Below are 20,042 nucleotides of genomic sequence, written 5' to 3'. Positions count from 1 at the left end.
CAGATTCGCGGCAGATTCACACAGCACTCTTTATTTTCTATCTCTCTTTTGCTTTCGCTTTATCTCTGTGCGCCCTTGTTGCGCAGTAGCTGGGCTAATTGCCACACTCGGTGGCAAACCGTGGCAGCTAGAGCCGAGGCTTATCAATTTAATGTGCAACCAATGCGACCGATTGCAGCTGCAACTCGAGAGCACATGGCATTATGCTATCGCAACGTAATTGTAATTCACAATTACCATATTTAAGCGCTGCTCTCTCTCTTGCTCTCTAAATATTAAAGTCGTATGTAATTACAACAAATGTTAGTCCGTTTATCTGCTGTTTATTTTTGAATATAAAAAGGTTTCACATTTAGTATAACATGTGGAATTTCAATTGGATAAAAGTGAACAAAAATGTTAGAGACTACTTTTAAAGTGATTTTAAGCACAATGTAATTCGAGGTAATATTTTCGCTGTAGAAATTTATTTGCCGCGCAGCAGCAGAGCAGAGGAGCAGCGAAAGCGGGAATGGAAAATTGTAAAAAATGTTGGCGCATGTTAAAAAATTGCGCATTGTGTGTGCATTGTGCTATTAATTTGAACAGGAAAATTGCAGGGAAAATTTTATTTATTGCAGTCAGAGCTTGAACTGGGCTGCTGAGCTGCTCTTGCTGTTGGTGTTGCTGTTGCTGCTGGTTATGTGATAAATAAGTGTAAGTTAGGTCAGAGGATGAGGAGAAGGTGAAGGCGAAGGCGAAGGAGCAAAGGCGCTGCAGAGAGTGCGCATAATCCTCGCTGTAAGCTGACTGGCAGGCGGGCAACCTCGAATATATTTCGTGCACACACACACACACACACACGTTGCCATCTTGTACAAGCTGTAAGCAGGGATTGTTGTTGTCATGACAATAAATGATAAAGCCGCATGCGTAATTAGCTGCGTTTGGCACTCGAGAGCGTTTTGCTTGCTCTCTGCAAGCATTTTCATTAAATATTATTTCAATATTTTCTTATACATGTATGTATTTATTTTGTTCGCTTGTGTGTGCTTGCCACAAAGATGAGAGCTGACGAAGCGTAAGCTGCTTGAGCAAAGGGCAGCAGCAGCCGCTGCACAATAAAAATTTATCATACGCACCGTTGACGTTGACAGATCGTTGAGCTGAGGCAACGGCGACAGGCGACAAGCGACAAGTGAGAAGTGAGAAGCGAGAAGCGACAGGCAATAGGCGACGAGTGTGGAGCAACAAACGACAAAGGACCCAAGGACAAACGACAGCAGTTATAGCCATGAGGACAGCTGCGCTCCTTAACTCCGCTCTGAATGTGTGTGCTTTCTTTCTTCCACATGCCACTCTCTTACTGTTACTGTTACTGCCGCCCATCCACCGCTTATTCGCTTGAATGCGCCACGCTTGAGTGCACTTTGCAATATGACAAAAATTTGTGAATATGAATACTGTCCTCAATGGCTCCATGCAACTCAACGGAGCTCAGCTCCACTCAGCTCAACGCAACGCAACTGAGATGAGATAAGTCTCAGTCTCTGTTTTAGTCCCGGGCTTTAACCCATTGTGCGTTTTCTTAATGCTGCAACCAGCTTATTGAAAAGCACTACGATATGTCAAATATTTAGCAGCATATCAACAATTAATTCCTCAAATCATCTTGTTCACAATATGTCTGAAGTGCACTAAGTTTGATCAGCTGATGATAAGATAAGATGATCAGCTGTTATGTTTTTAACTGAAAGCCATGCCAATTGTCACATTTTGTTCGTCGCGATAAATTTTTTCATCTTTCCAATCTGTATATCGCACTGTCATTTTCAAAAATTTAAATACGATTTCCAAATTGAACACAGAAGACAAACTCTTTAAATGTAAAAACAACTCTATATACGAGTAAATTGCAAATTGTTGTAAAAAGCAAAACTATTTTAGTGTTACCAGCTTGCGTTTGGAATTGGTATTTTATCCATAGCAATATTAAAACGTTACGTTGCGAAAATTGCGAGTGAACAGTGTTAAACGTGCAATGAGTTGATATTGAGCGTTATGACAACTCTGGAAGAGCTGAGCACTGCGAGACTTCGGCTGATTTTGAAATTCGAAGTTCGAGTGTAGCGCCGAAAGACGAACACGAGCGCATTTGTATGTACATACATACATATGGAACGTGTTTCTGTTCTTGTCATTGTAGCATCATACAAAAATATGTATGTACATATATACATACACATTTGTATGTATATGCAGCGCCGAAAGACGAGCACGTGCGCATTTGTATATATGTATGTACATATATACATATAGGTGTGTTTCTGTCTTTGCCATTGTTGCAGCATCATACTAAAATATGAATATGTGCAAATATGTATATATGTATGTCCATATGTAAAAATCTAACGCTCCTATCAAATTAAACTATTCTTGCAGAAGTTGTTGCAGGCCGGTCGAAAAAAAGCTTCGAATTTTATTCAACGTTTGACTAGTTGCCTGTTGTATGTGTTTGTTGTATAAAGTGTATGTATGTGTATGTGTATAGTTATTAATGTGTGTGTGTGTATGTGTATAGTTATTAATGTGTGTGTGTGTGTATAATTTGTAATAAAATGTAGAATTGTATTGCTTTCTTCAATCTTCTTCCGGTGGTGAACGTTGTAGCTGCACGCTCAGCTCGTGGGGTTCAAGTAGTTGTCCCCGCTGGCCGACGAGCTTAACCTTCTTTTCCCCTGCCATCTGCAATGCAGCGAACAGAAATTGCGAAATATCACCAGGTGGCTGATTCTCCATCAGTTGAGCCATTGTCGCCTGTCCCTCAGCTTCTTCGCAGCCCTGCACGATTGTCTCATTTAAAGCATCCATGTTCATTGTTCGCTCCTGCACAGAGTTCATTCGGGCCGTCAATTCATGGATATCGTCCTCCTCGGAAATTCCTTTGCGAGGACAGGCTTCTGCGATGCCATATTCTTCATTGCTCGGCGATGCAGAGTCGCCCAGCTTAGAATCATCGAGATTATTCATTTTGAAAAAAAAAAGTTGAAAAAAAACTGAACAAGAGGAGCAAAGTAAACTTGTCACGTTGGCGTTCGACAATTAAAGAAGGAGATGACAATTAGAGATGGTCAAAGTTAATGTTACGTCATCTGCTAGAGATGAACTAGAGTACAGCATTAGTTTCTATTCATATAAAATAACTGAATACCCAATTTCAGTGCTGTAAAGTGCAAATTATCTTTGACTTTTTAGAATGCTCCTCTCCACGGAAATATTTAGCAAAGTAAAATATATTGAAACCATTTTAAATATGTACATATGCATTTTAAATCTCACTGTGAGTGAAGTTGTTCGCACATTTAATTGAGTTCATTGAGTTGTCCCGTTCTAACACATTATGCGCCTGCATAATTATGAATACATCTTGCTCGCTCTGTCGCACACCTGCTTCACTTGTCTAATTGGAGTGGATTCTAGCCCATTATTATTTCGAAGAAGGCATCTCCTTATACATACATATATACATATATGTATTCCTGATAGGCGCCAACAGCCGAGATGATGCAGCCCAGTCTGACTGCCTGACTATAAGAGATAGAGGATCTGACGGCTCTTGTTATTGTTGCTCGCAGATCAAGTTTTTTTTTGCCATTCGCACTTTTGCCCCACAAAGCGATGAAACAAACGAAGCGAAATTTAAAAGTTCCTGAGAATTTGGTTGCAATCAGATAAAAATTGAAAATATATTTAAGAATCATCTGTCGGAGCTTAGATACTTTGTTGTTGCTTCTATCATAAGTTAGACACGGTAGTGTGCAATCTGAAATGAATATCTGTACATATATACATACATATTCATATTTTTGTATGATGCTGCAACAATGGCAAGGACAGAAACACACGTACGTAGATATATACATACATACAAATGTATCTGATCTGCGAGTAACAATAACAAGAGCCGTCAGAACCTCTATCTCTTATAGTTTTATAGAGGCAGGCAGTCACACTGGGCTGCATCGAAAATATATATGTATATGTACATACATATGTATACGGAGATGCCTTCTAAATAATAATGGGATAGAATCTACAGAGAGCTTTCTCCAATTAGACAAGTGAAGCAGTTGTGCGACAGAGCGAGCAAGATGTAGGCATGGCATAATTAGGCATGGCGCATGTGTTAGAACGAGACAACTCGATGAACTCAATTAAATGTGCGAACAACTTCACTCACAGTGAGATTTAAAATACATATGTACATATTTAAAATGGTTTCAATATATTTTACTTTGCTAAATATTTCCGTGGAGAGAGCATTCTAAAAGTCAAAGATAATTTGCACTTTACAGCACTGAAATTGGGTATTCAGTTATTTTATATGAATAGAAACTAATGCTGTACTCTAGTTCATCTCTAGCAGATGACGTAACATTAACTTTGACCATCTCTAATTGTCATCTCCTTCTTTAATTGTCGAACGCCAACGTGACAAGTTTACTTTGCTCCTCTTGTTCAGTTTTTTTTCAACTTTTTTTTTTCAAAATGAATAATCTCGATGATTCTAAGCTGGGCGACTCTGCATCGCCGAGCAATGAAGAATATGGCATCGCAGAAGCCTGTCCTCGCAAAGGAATTTCCGAGGAGGACGATATCCATGAATTGACGGCCCGAATGAACTCTGTGCAGGAGCGAACAATGAACATGGATGCTTTAAATGAGACAATCGTGCAGGGCTGCGAAGAAGCTGAGGGACAGGCGACAATGGCTCAACTGATGGAGAATCAGCCACCTGGTGATATTTCGCAATTTCTGTTCGCTGCATTGCAGATGGCAGGGAAAAGAAGGTTAAGCTCGTCGGCCAGCGGGGACAACTACTTGAACCCCACGAGCTGAGCGTGCAGCTACAACGTCCACCACCGGAAGAAGATTGAAGAAAGCAATACAATTCTACATTTTATTACAAATTATACACACACACACACATTAATAACTATACACATACACATACATACACTTTATACAACAAACACATACAACAGGCAACTAGTCAAACGTTGAATAAAATTCGAAGCTTTTTTTTCGACCGGCCTGCAACAACTTCTGCAAGAATAGTTTAATTTGATAGGAGCGTTAGATTTTTACATATGTATGTACATATATACATACATATTTGTACATATTCATATTTTAGTATGATGCTGCAACAATGGCAAAGACAGAGACACACCTATATGTATGTATATATATATGTACATACATATATAGAAATGCGCACGTGCTCGTCTTTCGACGCTGCACATACATACATATATGTATGTATACACATACACTAAGCAGAAAAAGTCTGCGTACAAACTTAACGCGCAACTTTGATGTTAAATAAAAATAGTTGTATTGAAGATATTGACTTCATTTTTTTTTTAAATTAACAACATATCTTTTATGAAAAAATATAACCAGTCTTCATTTATTTCCATCAGCAACTTTTTTAATTAAAATCAAAAAACAAAAAATACATCTGTTTTCGAATCAGAAAAAGTCTGCGTACAAACTTAAATTAGTTTAAAAAAAAAAAGCCATTTATTGATAAAACATTACAAAAATTAGTATGAGGTAGGATAAATAGGAAGGTTTATTGTGCCAATCAAGCGTTTTGGCATTGATTAAACCAATTTTGGTGAATTCTGGTGGTATTTCGATCCACTCATCCAAAATGGCTCCCGAGGGAGGAAACCGTTCGTCAAACTGGACCAAAAAGGGAAATCTCAGCGGGAAATTGTCGAATTTGTTTTTAAAACGCATTCTATGATTAAAAAAGTCCAAAAAAATTGGAATCAAACCGGCACAGTTCAATCAAAGCCACATTCTGGTAGGCCTCCAAAGCTGACTGATCCTCAATGGCTCCATGCAACTCAACGGAGCTCAGCTCCACTCAGCTCAGCGCAACGCAACTGAGAGGAGATAAGTCTCAGTCTCTGTTTTAGTCCCGGGCTTTAACCCATTGTGTGTTTTCTTAATGCTGCAACCAGCTTATTGAAAAGCACTACGATATGTCAAATATTTAGCAGCATATCAACAATTAATTCCTCAAATCATCTTGTTCACAATATGTCTGAAGTGCACTAAGTTTGATCAGCTGATGATAAGATAAGATGATCAGCTGTTATGTTTTTAACTGAAAGTCATGCCAATTGTCACATTTTGTTCGTCGCGATAAATTTTTTCATCTTTCCAATCTGTATATCGCACTGTCATTTTCAAAAATTTAAATACGATTTCCAAATTGAACACAGAAGACAAACTCTTTAAATGTAAAAACAACTCTATATACGAGTAAATTGCAAATTGTTGTAAAAAGCAAAACTATTTTAGTGTTACCAGCTTGCGTTTGGAATTGGTATTTTATCCATAGCAATATTAAAACGTTACGTTGCGAAAATTGCGAGTGAACAGTGTTAAACGTGCAATGAGTTGATATTGAGCGTTATGACAACTCTGGAAGAGCTGAGCACTGCGAGACTTCGGCTGATTTTGAAATTCGAAGTTCGAGTGTAGCGCCGAAAGACGAACACGAGCGCATTTGTATGTACATACATACATATGGAACGTGTTTCTGTTCTTGTCATTGTAGCATCATACAAAAATATGTATGTGTATACATACATATATGTATGTATGTGCAGCGTCGAAAGACGAGCACGTGCGCATTTCTATATATGTATGTACATATATACATACATATAGGTGTGTCTCTGTCTTTGCCATTGTTGCAGCATCATACTAAAATATGAATATGTACAAATATGTATGTATATATGTACATACATATGTAAAAATCTAACGCTCCTATCAAATTAAACTATTCTTGCAGAAGTTGTTGCAGGCCGGTCGAAAAAAAGCTTCGAATTTTATTCAACGTTTGACTAGTTGCCTGTTGTATGTGTTTGTTGTATAAAGTGTATGTATGTGTATGTGTATAGTTATTAATGTGTGTGTGTGTGTATAATTTGTAATAAAATGTAGAATTGTATTGCTTTCTTCAATCTTCTTCCGGTGGTGAACGTTGTAGCTGCACGCTCAGCTCGTGGGGTTCAAGTAGTTGTCCCCGCTGGCCGACGAGCTTAACCTTCTTTTCCCCTGCCATCTGCAATGCAGCGAACAGAAATTGCGAAATATCACCAGGTGGCTGATTCTCCATCAGTTGAGCCATTGTCGCCTGTCCCTCAGCTTCTTCGCAGCCCTGCACGATTGTCTCATTTAAAGCATCCATGTTCATTGTTCGCTCCTGCACAGAGTTCATTCGGGCCGTCAATTCATGGATATCGTCCTCCTCGGAAATTCCTTTGCGAGGACAGGCTTCTGCGATGCCATATTCTTCATTGCTCGGCGATGCAGAGTCGCCCAGCTTAGAATCATCGAGATTATTCATTTTGAAAAAAAAAAAAAGTTGAAAAAAAACTGAACAAGAGGAGCAAAGTAAACTTGTCACGTTGGCGTTCGACAATTAAAGAAGGAGATGACAATTAGAGATGGTCAAAGTTAATGTTACGTCATCTGCTAGAGATGAACTAGAGTACAGCATTAGTTTCTATTCATATAAAATAACTGAATACCCAATTTCAGTGCTGTAAAGTGCAAATTATCTTTGACTTTTTTAGAATGCTCCTCTCCACGGAAATATTTAGCAAAGTAAAATATATTGAAACCATTTTAAATATGTACATATGCATTTTAAATCTCACTGTGAGTGAAGTTGTTCGCACATTTAATTGAGTTCATTGAGTTGTCCCGAAGTATATACCGAAAACAGACCAACATATAACGAAAATATATCGAAATACTATTACACTGAAAATATACCATAGAATATACAAGCATAACAGCACGGTATTATCCATAAAACATATTAAATTATTATACCGAAAATATACTGAAATATGCTGAAGTCTGTATTTCATATATACTCGTACTTTAAAAATGTAAAGTAGAGAACGTAATATACCAGATTTTTAACCAAAGAATTTTCCGAAAATATCGTGTTAAATTTGGTATTACTTTTATCCCTAACGTGTAATATACAAAAAAAAAAACTGAATCTAATACCTTAAAAATGTACCATGGATAACATAATATACCAAAAAATACTAAAATATACCAAAGGCAATACTTGGTATATCGATATATTATATTTAAAATATATATCAGACTGTCAACAAAAAATGTTCCGAAAATACTATATCAAAAATACCAACATTTATATTTGGTATTTCTCTTCTCCCTAACAGGTAATATACCGAAAGAAATTTGAAATATACTGTCTGTATTTGATATACGCTAATACCGTAAAAAATACTAAAATATACCAACCACAATATTTCGTATAACGATATAATATTATATTTAAAATATATAACAGATTGTCAACCAAAGATACTTAATAACATCGGATGGATGGACATGGCTATGCCGTTTCAGCTGTTGTCTCTGATTCAGAATATAATTTAAGAGATCGGAGATGCTCAATTGTGCTTCATAAAAAGCATGTAATAAAACATACTTTTGTTGCCCCCAACACACTTCTTCTACCTAACAGATAGCGAGTACAATAATAATTATAATATACGGAGCTAATTATGAATCAATCAAGCAAATATTTGAAGTTGCCAAGTAGAGTGCTTAATTTGCAAATATTATTAACAAATTATTGTCTGACCGCAAAATTGATTTATTGGCCAAAAAAAAGAAAAAAAGAAAAAAAAAGATGTGGAGCTTTTCCAGCTGTGCAATTGACAATAGCTGCTTTTCAATTTTCTGGCTCATTCATACATAATGAGCTTACATGCTGGCATTTTCCGCTGCATGTGTGTGCGTGAGAGTCTGCGTTGTAAGCGTGTGTGTGTGTGTGTGTGTGTGTGTGTGTGTGTGTTTGGTATTCAGTATGAAAGTGAATACTATTGCTGCTTTTTTGGCTAGTTGAAGTTAAATTGCGAGCTAATTCAGTTTTTGCCTAGCGTTGAATAAAAGGCTGCTGCCACGCCCATTAAATAGTTGTACTTGACCTACACACACACACACATACATATACACTATTTGTGCCATTTTGAGCATTTGGACAGCTGGTCAGTTGGTTTGAAAAAAAAAAGTTGAAGCCGCTTAGCTGTCGGAGCATAAATTTTGTTAGCAGCTCGCCAGCAAAAATGCAAAATCGGAAAATATAAAAAAAAAAATCACAGAACAGAGAAAGAGTCTTATGTGTGTGTGTGTGTGTGTGGATTTGCCTGTGTTGAACTCTGTCTAACATTTGCTTGGCTTTCATTTCATTTTGCATAAATTGTCGAGAGGGCTAAAATACGAGGACTCGGCCAACATTTTTGCCCATGTTGCCATATTTATTTTTATGCTTTAATTGAAAAGCTCAGCGAGGGTGTACTTTCTTTGTGTGTGTGTGCCGAGTGTGAGTGTGTGTGTGTGTGTGTGTGTGTGCCAATTGACACTCACTGTTGCAATCAACTTACTGACTTGGGCCCTCGCTCGCTGTTCTCTGTTCGCTCAGCCAACGTGGTCAAGTGCGGAGCAACTGTTGTAAACTTGTTCACAGATTTTTGAGTACTTTCGAATGAATAATTTTAACTGCTGACCCTCTCCCTCTCCCTCTGCCCTGCGTCAAAGGGCAGGCAGAGCTGTGCAAATAGTATTTTTGTATGATGTGGTAATAGCTATAATCGAAAGCTGTAAAATAAAGAGCGTTTCAATAACGATTCCGCTGCAAGTGAAAATGTGCTCGAGCTGCAGCCAATCAATCTTTATTAAAATTGCAGTATTTATAGTCTACAGGGATATCTGTAGTAACCGAGTAGAAATGCACACACTCACACACATACACACGCACATTGTACTGTAGAATTACGTCTCAATTATTCTGATTGGTTTGCGGTAATATTTATCGATCAGCTTTGCAAGCAACCATTCAAATGATGCTCTCTAAAATCAAGCAGTTTAATTAGACGCGAGGTTCGAAGACAAAGTTGGTGATTCATCCATTACAACTTCCTTAACCAAAGAATTCAACAATATTTGCTTGTCAAGACGCTGATTAAATAGACGCTGATTAAAGACAACTGTCTTATATTTGAGTAAACACATGCTTAAACATTCATAATGGTTCAAATCAAAATGTATACATCGGTCAAATATACTGAATAAGTTCGTTTGTTCTTTCTGATCAGCAAACTATATCGCAAGACTATCGCACTTATCCAAACTTTATATTTATATCCTAATTTAAATGTATTTCGCAACCTTTTAATAATTTCATCCTAGTAACACATCCAATTCCAATAGAACAACTAAATCAAAAAGACAACTATTAATGTTAACTTATTAAGTTCTTTTACTTTTCTGAATAGATCATTTTAGTTCGTTCATTTGCGATCCGACAATATCGCTCTAATCCTACCTTTATATTGACTTATTTATTTCCTCATCAAAGTGCAATTCGCACGCTTTTCAACTAACACAAACTGAGTGGCCTGATGCCCTTCAGAATGCTGGCCACATTATCCCTGAGTATGGGACTCATCGTGCGTTGCTTTTCCAAGCTCACAGGCTGAGAGATCGGCATAGTATTCCATGCCTGCAATGCCCACCGCATTGAAGCTCGCCGAGACCTCGGTGCAGTCAATGATCGAGGTCTTCAGCGGCGTGACGAGCAGAGTGGAATAGTATGGCACTTTTTTGCCCTCGAGCAGCTCTCGAATCAGCAGGACAGCAGTGCGTGAACCCGCCAAGAGGTTCCACCGTGACCAGCTGAAATTATGCGAGAGGGCGAGCGTGGAAATGCAGGCATACGTATGCATCTCCATCACATAGTTCTTCTCGCACGATCCCTCCGTATAGCAGAAGGCATCCTCGTCTGGGAAAATGTCCACAGCTGAGAGAATGAGGGTCGCCTTCAGCTCCGACAGCGAAAGCGTCTTGCCAATCATTTCGGTAATGCCTTGAGTGCTGCCGCCCTGGAAATTGTTGACCGTGTAGCCCGCCTCTGTGATGGTCATGTCCAGGCTGATTAGCGACGCCGTGAAGCTAAAGAGTATTGTGCCGAGGCTAAGTAAAGGTAAAGTAAAGGTCGAGGAATGCATTACGTTTTCGTCATCCATAAGAGTGTGGATAGAGAGATACTTGCTTTTTCATGTCCGGTCGCAGATCCCAGGTTTGATATGGCATGTTGCTATATTTGTTCAGTGCAAAGCCAAAGATGCCTAAGCGGGGAATAAAACAGATAATCGATTAGGACTTGATTATTATATTTAAAAAAACGGAGTAATTGACTATAAAATGTATGGAGATTTGCTATAAAATTAGTTTAAAATAATGTTAATATAGTAAAATGCTTCGAATTGTGTATTGCTATACAGTTATGTATTGGACCTGGATTGGAAATGTTTAATTTGTCCCAAAAATGAGATATATTTAACAATTATTGAAGAACATGTTGAAAAAATAAACAAGTTTTCAACTGTTTAAAAAGAAAACCATTGTAAATCTTGACTAAAACTGCAATAATTCATTTCGATTTTACAGCAAACAAAATGATCGATTCGTTTAAAAGTTATTGAAATTCATGTGGTTACTTGGATTAGATTAATATAAGCTTTTCGAATTAGTTAAAGCAGGTTTGATTAGGGATTTTAAAATCTATGCAGCAAATATTTCTAATTGAAGTTCTTGTGTTCTTAAGGAATAGTTTGATTACAAATTGTAGAGCCAATTAGTTAATGATATGCAGCTTATAGATTCACTCACCCAATCTTCCTGTACGGAACTGTATTGACAACTTGTCCTCATTGAATTTAGTGTCATGGACATCGCGGGTGCTCCACTTGCCCTGCGTGATGGCTGCCGTGCTGCTCATCTTCTGCCTGCGCCTAAAAGGGAAATCGAGAGATAGATATAGCCATTGATATATATATATATAGATACATAGATATATATATAGAAATGTAAATATAGATATAGATATAGATATAGATATATATATATATATATATATATATATATATATATATATATATATATATATAGATATAGATATAGATATAGATATAGATATAGATATAGATATAGATATAGATATAGATATAGATATAGATATAGATATAGATATAGATATAGATATAGATATAGATATAGATATAGATATAGATATAGATATAGATATAGATATAGATATAGATATAGATATAGATATAGATATAGATATAGATATAGATATAGATATAGATATAGATATAGATATAGATATAGATATAGATATAGATATAGATATAGATATAGATATAGATATAGATATAGATATAGATATAGATATAGATATAGATATAGATATAGATATAGATATAGATATAGATGGATATAGATACATATACATATAAATATAGAGATATATATATATATAGAAAGAACTATTTCGATTCGTACGCTTCACTGTCGCAGCTATCGTTGTTGCTGTTGCTGTTGTGACTGAGTCCCTGCTGCAGTGTGGCACCCGCCGAAGAATCATTGCCGGCGCCACCATCGAGCAGCTCCAGAATGCTGTCATCGTCGTCATCATCATCGTCATCGTCGCTGCTCTCTTGGCTGCCAGCTGACTTTGATGTCGACTCCGGCTCCGATTGTCCAGGCAGCTGCGAGTCACGCACAAACGAGATGCCAGTGTAGTAGGCAAAGGCGGCAACCGCTGTCGCTGGCTGGAGCACCTCTTGGAGCTCCTGGCTCAGCGGACGCATGTCCTCGGGCAGCTCCTCGGTGACGTCGTGCTGCGAACCGCTGGGCGAGAGTTGCTCGGAGATTTGCTGCAGCAACTCCTCCTGTTGTTCGCGTGGCAATTGCAAATGCCACAGACGATCCATGTCCTCGATCAGCTGCGAGAACAAGTAGCACGAGCTCGACGTTATCGGCGGCGGACGCGCCTGGCTGCGAAACTTGAGCAGCTTGTCAAAGCAGAGCGGCGGAAAGAGTTCCGCGGGTTCATTGGTGTCCAGGAATTCATCGCCAATGCCACGCTGGGAATCACTTTGTGCCGCACTCGATGTGGCCATCGCAGCTGCTGCAACTGCGGCTGCTGTCACCTGAGCCACGTTGCCCAGTCGCACGTGCGCTTGGCGAGCGAGGAACATCACATGACGCTGCGGTTGGCCGCTGCTCGATTGTGGTGTCGTCTGCTCGAGGCGCACACAAAAGCCTTGCGGCAGTCGCGGCACCACAAAATCCTTCACCAGCCCATAGAGATCCACATTGCTGGGTATCGCGCGCAGATCAAAGTCGCCAATCTCGTATAGCTTCTGGGCGCCGCCTTGTGCGCCAGCCAATTCGGACTTTTGGGAGCGCAGCTTGGCCGGACCGCGTGGCGAGCTCTTCAGCGGACTGGGCTGTGCGTTTGTCGAGAGCGGTGTGGCCTCTGTGGGCGTGGCAGTTGTCTCTGCCACAGCGCCACTTGCGGCTGCTGCATCGGTTGCTGCTGCTCCAACTGAAGCTGGTTTGACGCCATCCGCCAGCTGTGATTCAAGCGTCTCGGTATGCGTCTCCCAGCGACAGGCGATGGGTGGCTCAAACCAAATGACAGAGTCAGGCAATCTGCAATTAAATTCGAGAATGGACAATTAAGATTACATCGAATTACAATTACTTTTCTTTCGCAGAGTAAAACTAAAAGAAATCTTGAGCTTGAGAGCTTTGTGTTCTTAAAGACATGCTCGACATAAAATTGTAATCTAATAAAGTTGTTTCAACAACATTTCATTCTTTATTCAACTCTTTGACATTAAAACAAAACTCGTTTTAAGATACAAAATTTAATTTTCCTGACACTTTTCTTACACAGAGTGAAAACCGAAGTTCGAAAAATTGAAATAAAAATCTTGAGCTTAAGAATTTTGCGATCTTAAAAACAAACGCCTGATATAAGATTTGAATCTATTTAAGTTGTTGAAACAAGATCTCAATCTTCATTCAATGTTTTGACATGAAAAGAAATTTTGTTGTCAGATACAGATTCTTGATTTGAATATATTATAAATTAAAGAGTGTTTGATTTAAGATTTTTCGTTGTGGGTTCGACATTTTTCGAATTTCAAGCAAAGAAACATTTATAATCATGGCGGAAATTTAATCTTGATTCGGAAATGTGTCTCCCACATTCAATTTTGGCATGTTTTCAATACGATTCAATATTTGTTATCTCTATTTAAAGAGCGTTGTTTTTTATTCTGCACTTATGTCAACTTGTTCTATGATCCTTACAACAGTCTTTTCAAAACTCCGCTCCTAGCTTTCTCTATACTTACTGGAGAGTAACCAATGCCAGCTTGTCCAGCGCCGCCTCAATCATGCGCATCTCGGCCTCAATTTCCTCGGGCAGACGCCGCACACCGGGCAGCACTGGAGGCGGAGGATGATAGGTCTGATAGTATTCCTTGTGCATCAGACTGTTTGCAGCCGCAACTGCAATAAGAGTAGAGCGTCAATCAATGCTCAGTCAGAGTTCATTCATTCATGCTTGCTTGCCACACACTGGTGCGTATAAAGGAGCGTGCGTTGAGCTGTTTATCCTGCTGCGGCGTCTCGAGGAAATCAATGCAATAGACGCCGCCAATGATGCGATATTTGCGCAGATTCACATCCGTCTCCAGCATGCCATAGGCCTCGGGTCCGATGGCTCGACGCCGCGCCTTGTTCAGCTCATCCTCGTATTGAGCGTAGAGTTTGTCCACATCGTAGCTGCGCTCCTTGGGCGGCAGCGAGCTCGCCGAGTGCTGCTCCTGGGTGAGCTGCTCCAGCTCCGACAATGGTATCTCTCGTGCGCACTCGTCCAGCATCGATTGGAGTATCTCTTTGCGTTTGCGCCACTCCCGCTTCGTTTGTCGCAGAATCGCTGTGGAATAGCAGAACAGAACAAAAAAGACAGTTTAAGAATTTTGTTAATAGAGTGATAAACAAGTTTGAATTTAACAAGTGAGAAAGCTGAGTCATCCGCTATCTATTTCCAATAAAATCATATTCTACAACAATACCAAAAATATACCGAACGCTAGGTTTGGTATTTCGGTATACTAATACATTTAAAATATACATATGTACCATAGAGTACAAAACACATCAGATAGTCAATTGAAGAAACTTAATAGCATCGTCATTCGTAACTCATTTAAAGGTTAAGTATGCCAAAAAAAACTGCGAAACTAAAATTAGCACCAATTTTTCAACCTTTTCGTGGTAATCACAAAACTAAAGGTTCTTGTAATACATATTTCAAAAACAATTGTTTTTATATATAATTTAGGTATTTTTTAATGTAACAAATTTAAATTACATAATCCTAATTTTACTTTGTTACATTAAAATAGGGTGGTTTTATAGTGAATTTATTTAGCAGAAGAGATATTGACAGTTATGCTATTTCTAATTTCAAAATCTGAATCTAAAACAAGCTAAATATATTAAATAATTTTTCTACAAAACAAAAAGCAAAACTGTTTAATGACTTACTATTGTAAAATTAAATTAAATTAAACATTTTTATAGGTAGCTTTTGTTGTTAATCATATAACTAGCGGTAAGTTGTTTTCCTTTTTATTTTTAATTCAACAATTATTCCGTATTTATATTATGTTGAACTGTTTAATTTAGTGAACTCTTTTTAGCGAAAGAAGTTTTGAGAGTGCTATTATTTGAATGTGTGCAGCTTCATTTATTAATGTAATAGTATAAAAAAGTTGTTAAATCGGTTGAATAAATTTGTACTATGTATTTTCCAAACATAGAAACTACCTCTTCAAATGTTGAAATTAAAATGCAGAATAGAAACTTTGTAAAATGTTGAAATTTCCAAAAATCATTAAAGTGCACATACAAAGTTTTTAGTTTGCTTTTAACTTGATGCCAAAAATGTTGTTGATTTCATCGTTGTTGTTGTTGTTATAAATAAGATGGCTAAACAAGTTGAGCAGCTAAAGTACTACGATAAGTACGAGTGTGTAGCAAATGTTTTTGGTGATGGACAACTTACTGGCATTTTCGGAGCGTGCATGGCGCAGCTGGAAGCTGCTGCAATAGTCGCTGAAGTGGTCGTAATTGAGCCAAAGACCACGCAGTGCCGAGCTCTGCAGGCGCACAGTGGGTGGCAGTGAGATGTTCATCTCGATGGTGGGAAAATCGATCTCATTGTGGGCCGATTGTTCGCCAATGCGCGCCTTGGGATTAACAGCACTGTTGTTGAGTGTCCGTGTGTGTGTGTGTGTGTGGCATAAAGAAGGGAAAATTAGTTAAAGGCGATTAGGCGATTAATTGGGTTTCGTTGCGCACATTTGGGCATCCTTGGAGAAGGTCCAGATGAAGCTCTGAAACACATCGGAGCTGTATATGTGCTTCGAGACGCCAGGCCTATCGATTCTGCAAAGCGAATAGAAATTGTGATTGAGGAGAAGATTGAGAAGAGGGAGGCATACACGATGAACTTACTCCATGTCACGTTCAATGTGCGACATTGTCTTGTGGGTGAACTCGTCGAGATGCTGTTTGAGAAACACACGCATCTCAGTCTTCAACTTGGCCAAATCAATGGCAATGTGTGCCGAACGCTCTTTGGTGTACAGCAGCGACTCGTCCAGCTCGTTAAGTATCTGAGTGTAAGAATCGAAAGTTCAAGTTAAACGCCGACTCGCTTATTGGCCTCAATAATGGCCGTTAAGTTGAACGTATTACGTTATGCTGTTAATTCTTTGAGAGTGGAAAGTTAAAGTTTAATAAATGCTAGCTCGTTGAGTATCTATAAGATATACAATTTAAGCGCCAACTCACATAGCTGGAACTTATTGCGGCTAAAAAGTAGATTTACGCTAAAGGGAGCGAAAACATTTTGCTCTAATTCTTTCGCTGTGATTTTAGAAGAAAGTATTGAGACAAGAGAATTGTGGAATGTTTACGTATTTAGATGCTATAAGTGTGGAAAGTTAAACGCTAACTCCCTTAACGGCATCAAGAAAAAATGTAATAAGAAAGACATTAAGTGAAGCGACATTTTGCTGTAGCTTCCATTTTTGCTAATTAAGTATATGAGTGCAAAGTTAAAGTTAAAGTGGCCACTATAAGTGGTGTTGTTAAGCGAGATATGAATGGATTCAGGTGCAGGTTTCATTTTAGACGAAATTCAATCATCAATACTGTGTGGCCGTAAGGTGTAAGTGTGGCAGTTAGGTGTAAGTGTGAGCGTTAAGCATGATATGAGTGAATCTAAGCATCAGGGTATGTGCTTACACATAACGGCCATACAGAATGAAGAGTTGTATGGCCGTTATGTGTAAGCGTGGCCATTAAGCGAGAATGCACTTACGCCTAGAACTTCCTTAATGCGCTGTGCATAGACATCGCCCAGGTTGCCCTGCTGCTGACGCAGCGACGCACGCGTCAGATCCGAGACGTGGGCATCCTGGGTGAGGAGTGTCCGCTCATCGGTGCGCAGCAGCCAATTGCGTGCTTCGCTCTGGCGCCGGGCGATGTCCGCATGCCATTGATGAATGTATTTGCGCAAATCGCTGGCACTTGCCGCATTTGGCAGCCCATTGCATCGCATAAACTTATCCCAATCGCGCTCGTGCCGTTCTCCAGCCTTGATGGCCTCGATGGTGGTGTGAACGGCGTCAAAGAAACGCATGCTATCCTTGAGCTGGCCACGACGAAAGCGATTCTCGGTCACCTCCTGTTGCTGACGATGCTTGGCCTGCTCCATTTCCAGTTTCTTGCGCTGACGCGCCTCCTCGAGCTTCTTTAGTCTGTGAGGCAATAAAGTGAATATGGTGCATTTTAGTTTTATTCACATATTTTTTATTGATTCACATTCACATTCACATTCACATTCACACTCACTTCTCCTTCTCCATTTCGATGCGCAGCATCTCGGCCTGTTCGGCCTCGAGGCGTGCCTTCTCCTTTTTGGAGAGCTTCTTCTTGGGTGGCTGCAAGTGAATTGCATTATTTATTTAAATACGATTTAATGACGCGTTCTTTTTGCAAACACTAACCATGCTGGTCGCGACTGTACTTCCGTCTCTGTTTCCGTTTCCGCTACCGCTTCAGTTTCCGTTGTTGCCAATTTGCCAATTGCCAATTGCCGTTTGGCTGCAACTTTCTCTGCACTTTCCAGTTGGCCATCTGGCTAACCGGGCCGAGCCACCTGGCATTTATTGATCCAACGCAAAGCGCGCAGCTATGGCTACAACTTGTCGTTCTTTCTTGTTATTCTAGTTCTCATTGCTGCCGTTGTTGTTGTTGCTAAGCTTTGGACAGTCGCCTGGCTCCAACTTTAATCCCTTTGCTAACGGTCTCCTGGGCACCACAAAACATCAGTTTCAGCTACAGCCTCGACGGACGCAGCGGCATCAGCTTTTGGCTCTGGTTGCCTGGCTGGCAACCTCGACAACCTGGACAGGACAGGACAGGACAGGACAACACGCCATGGCAGTGGCGTCCCATAACTAAATATTCCATGGAAGCTTAGCGCCCACCAAAAATTTTTCACTTGCTTTCAACTCCCCAGGGTGCGCCCGGGCAGCAGCATGGATAGGATGGCAACGGGGGCACGCAGGCAGGCGGGCAGCTATAACTTGTGGTTAGTCTGCTGGTCACGAGGCGTCGTTGTATTTTGCACCTTCTGCCCTTGCGGCCAATGCTGCTTCGGGGATCAACGTGAAAGCTTTCATAGTTTTTTCTCTGTTTTCCTACTTCCTTTCGCTCACTCGTGCTCTCAGTCTTGCTTGTGTTGTTGTTGTTGTTGTCGTAGTCCCACTGCGACACCTCGAAGGTGTCATAGCCCCTTGCCACGCCCATGCTCATGTGTACGCCTACTTCAAGACACGAAATTCGAATGTTAAAGTTGTTTGTAGTGATGACAAAATAATGTCACTAATCGATTATTCAAGTTAACGATGAGCTTGAGCCGTACGATTATTAATCGTATAATCGATTAATCAAATGATTTGATGATCAATCAGCAATTTTTGTAATTTTTAAAGAAATTATTAATATTAATATCAATAATTTGTAAATATTTATTAGTTTTGTATTTATTCAGTGATGGATCAAAGACTATACATGTTCTCATATTTTCTTATTTGCCTTGTTTTCAGTAGAACTTATCTATGAAAAATATCGCTTTGTTGTCTGTTTAGAGTGGGTTGCAGCATAGAAATTTCCGTTAAGTGGAATCTTCCGCCACATCATTCAATGTGTGTAAGAGAGGGATAGCTAATGGAGCCGCATCATTGATCGGCAATGATTCTTCAAGTGTGGCCGTATTTTAGCTAATATTTTTGTGTATATATATCGAAAAAAGTGTAAATCAGCTGAGTTATATTAGCTTATACTTTTTATATATATTTTGTTATATAATCGATTAATCATTCAATTAATAGAAGCTCCTTCTTCACATCACTAAATGTGCAGCATCCTAACAATATTTAAATGGCAACAGTGATTTAATCAGGCTACGTCAGTCAATTGTTACCTGTCATTAATTTACACAACGATTAAAGCTAACAAGGCGATAATTACAGTGCACTGCAATTCAAATTATTAACAATTATTGCTCTGCTATTGCTTTTAAAAAATGTATGAGAGGTGGACAATGTGGCAACTCCAAATTAAGTTGCCAGCTCTGGCGCAACGAGTTGTCAGCCGTATGTATGTATGTATGTTTGTAGGTATATCAAATATTTAGCATGTCTCTCAATTTGAATATGCTTTGGGACTACAGATGATGTGTCGCTGTGATAGAGTGCCTGTTAAAGTGTCTGTTATATTTGACAGAAGCATGAAAGCAAATGAATTTTGCCATTAATCATTCTGTTTAACTAATAAATTGTTTGTCACTTATGGAATTTGCAATCACAAAATGTATTTTTAATGCTTTTTCACGCGATTTCAAGGCATTTTCGTTGCGGCACAAAACTTTGTTCATCGCCCCAGAGCCACCACGAAAAAACGGAAACGGAGTAGCTACTAGCTAC

The 20,042-nt window shown here is 39.2% G+C and overlaps 3 protein-coding genes across 7 annotated transcripts in view; 1 reads left to right on the top strand and 2 right to left on the bottom strand.

The window, feature by feature from the left end:
* LOC133848465 (potassium voltage-gated channel protein Shaker) overlaps window positions 1-20,042 on the top strand; it is a 233,032-nt gene that overhangs the window by 37,893 nt on the left and 175,097 nt on the right. The gene's annotated exons all lie outside the window — the stretch shown is intronic.
* LOC133848024 (uncharacterized) lies at window positions 2,425-3,100 on the bottom strand. Of its 2 annotated transcripts, none has more exons than XR_009895206.1 (2): window positions 2,561-3,100; window positions 2,425-2,518 (listed from the first exon to the last, which is right to left on the bottom strand). XR_009895206.1 is itself a non-coding variant. In XM_062283390.1 (2 exons), the coding sequence occupies exon 1, from the start codon at window positions 3,007-3,009 to the stop codon at window positions 2,620-2,622; it is 390 nt and encodes a 129-aa protein (XP_062139374.1). In that variant the 5' UTR covers window positions 3,010-3,100; the 3' UTR covers window positions 2,425-2,544; window positions 2,583-2,619. The 2 variants fall into 2 exon arrangements, 1 of the variants encoding a protein (XP_062139374.1); XM_062283390.1 differs by having other exon boundaries at window positions 2,425-2,544; window positions 2,583-3,100.
* Window positions 10,181-18,209, bottom strand: LOC133848676 (uncharacterized). Of its 2 annotated transcripts, XR_009895285.1 has the most exons (13): window positions 18,060-18,209; window positions 17,905-17,993; window positions 17,372-17,810; window positions 16,501-16,661; window positions 16,345-16,431; window positions 16,049-16,248; window positions 14,555-14,914; window positions 14,328-14,484; window positions 12,463-13,617; window positions 11,788-11,909; window positions 11,168-11,243; window positions 10,442-11,088; window positions 10,181-10,331 (listed from the first exon to the last, which is right to left on the bottom strand). XR_009895285.1 is itself a non-coding variant. In XM_062284331.1 (12 exons), exons 1-12 carry the CDS (start codon window positions 18,060-18,062, stop codon window positions 10,542-10,544), a joined length of 3,396 nt encoding a protein of 1,131 aa, XP_062140315.1. In that variant the 5' UTR covers window positions 18,063-18,209; the 3' UTR covers window positions 10,382-10,541. The 2 variants fall into 2 exon arrangements, 1 of the variants encoding a protein (XP_062140315.1); XM_062284331.1 differs by lacking the exon at window positions 10,181-10,331 and having other exon boundaries at window positions 10,382-11,088.

Source organism: Drosophila sulfurigaster, chromosome X (assembly GCF_023558435.1).
Source record: "Drosophila sulfurigaster albostrigata strain 15112-1811.04 chromosome X, ASM2355843v2, whole genome shotgun sequence".
NCBI classification, from domain to species: Eukaryota; Metazoa; Arthropoda; class Insecta; order Diptera; family Drosophilidae; genus Drosophila; species Drosophila sulfurigaster.
Note: the sequence above shows the minus strand (reverse complement) of the source record. Positions and strands in the feature narration are given on the sequence as shown.

Coding starts and splice junctions, on each gene's coding strand:
- LOC133848024 (XM_062283390.1), bottom strand. CDS start 3,009: ATGAATAATCTCGATGATTCTAAGCTGGGCGACTCTGCATCGCCGAGC.
- LOC133848676 (XM_062284331.1), bottom strand. Junction 14,915..16,048: donor TGCACGCTCCGAAAATGCCA/GTAAGTTGTCCA, acceptor GCTATTCCACAG/CGATTCTGCGACAAACGAAG. Junction 13,618..14,327: donor CTGGCATTGGTTACTCTCCA/GTAAGTATAGAG, acceptor ATTTAATTGCAG/ATTGCCTGACTCTGTCATTT.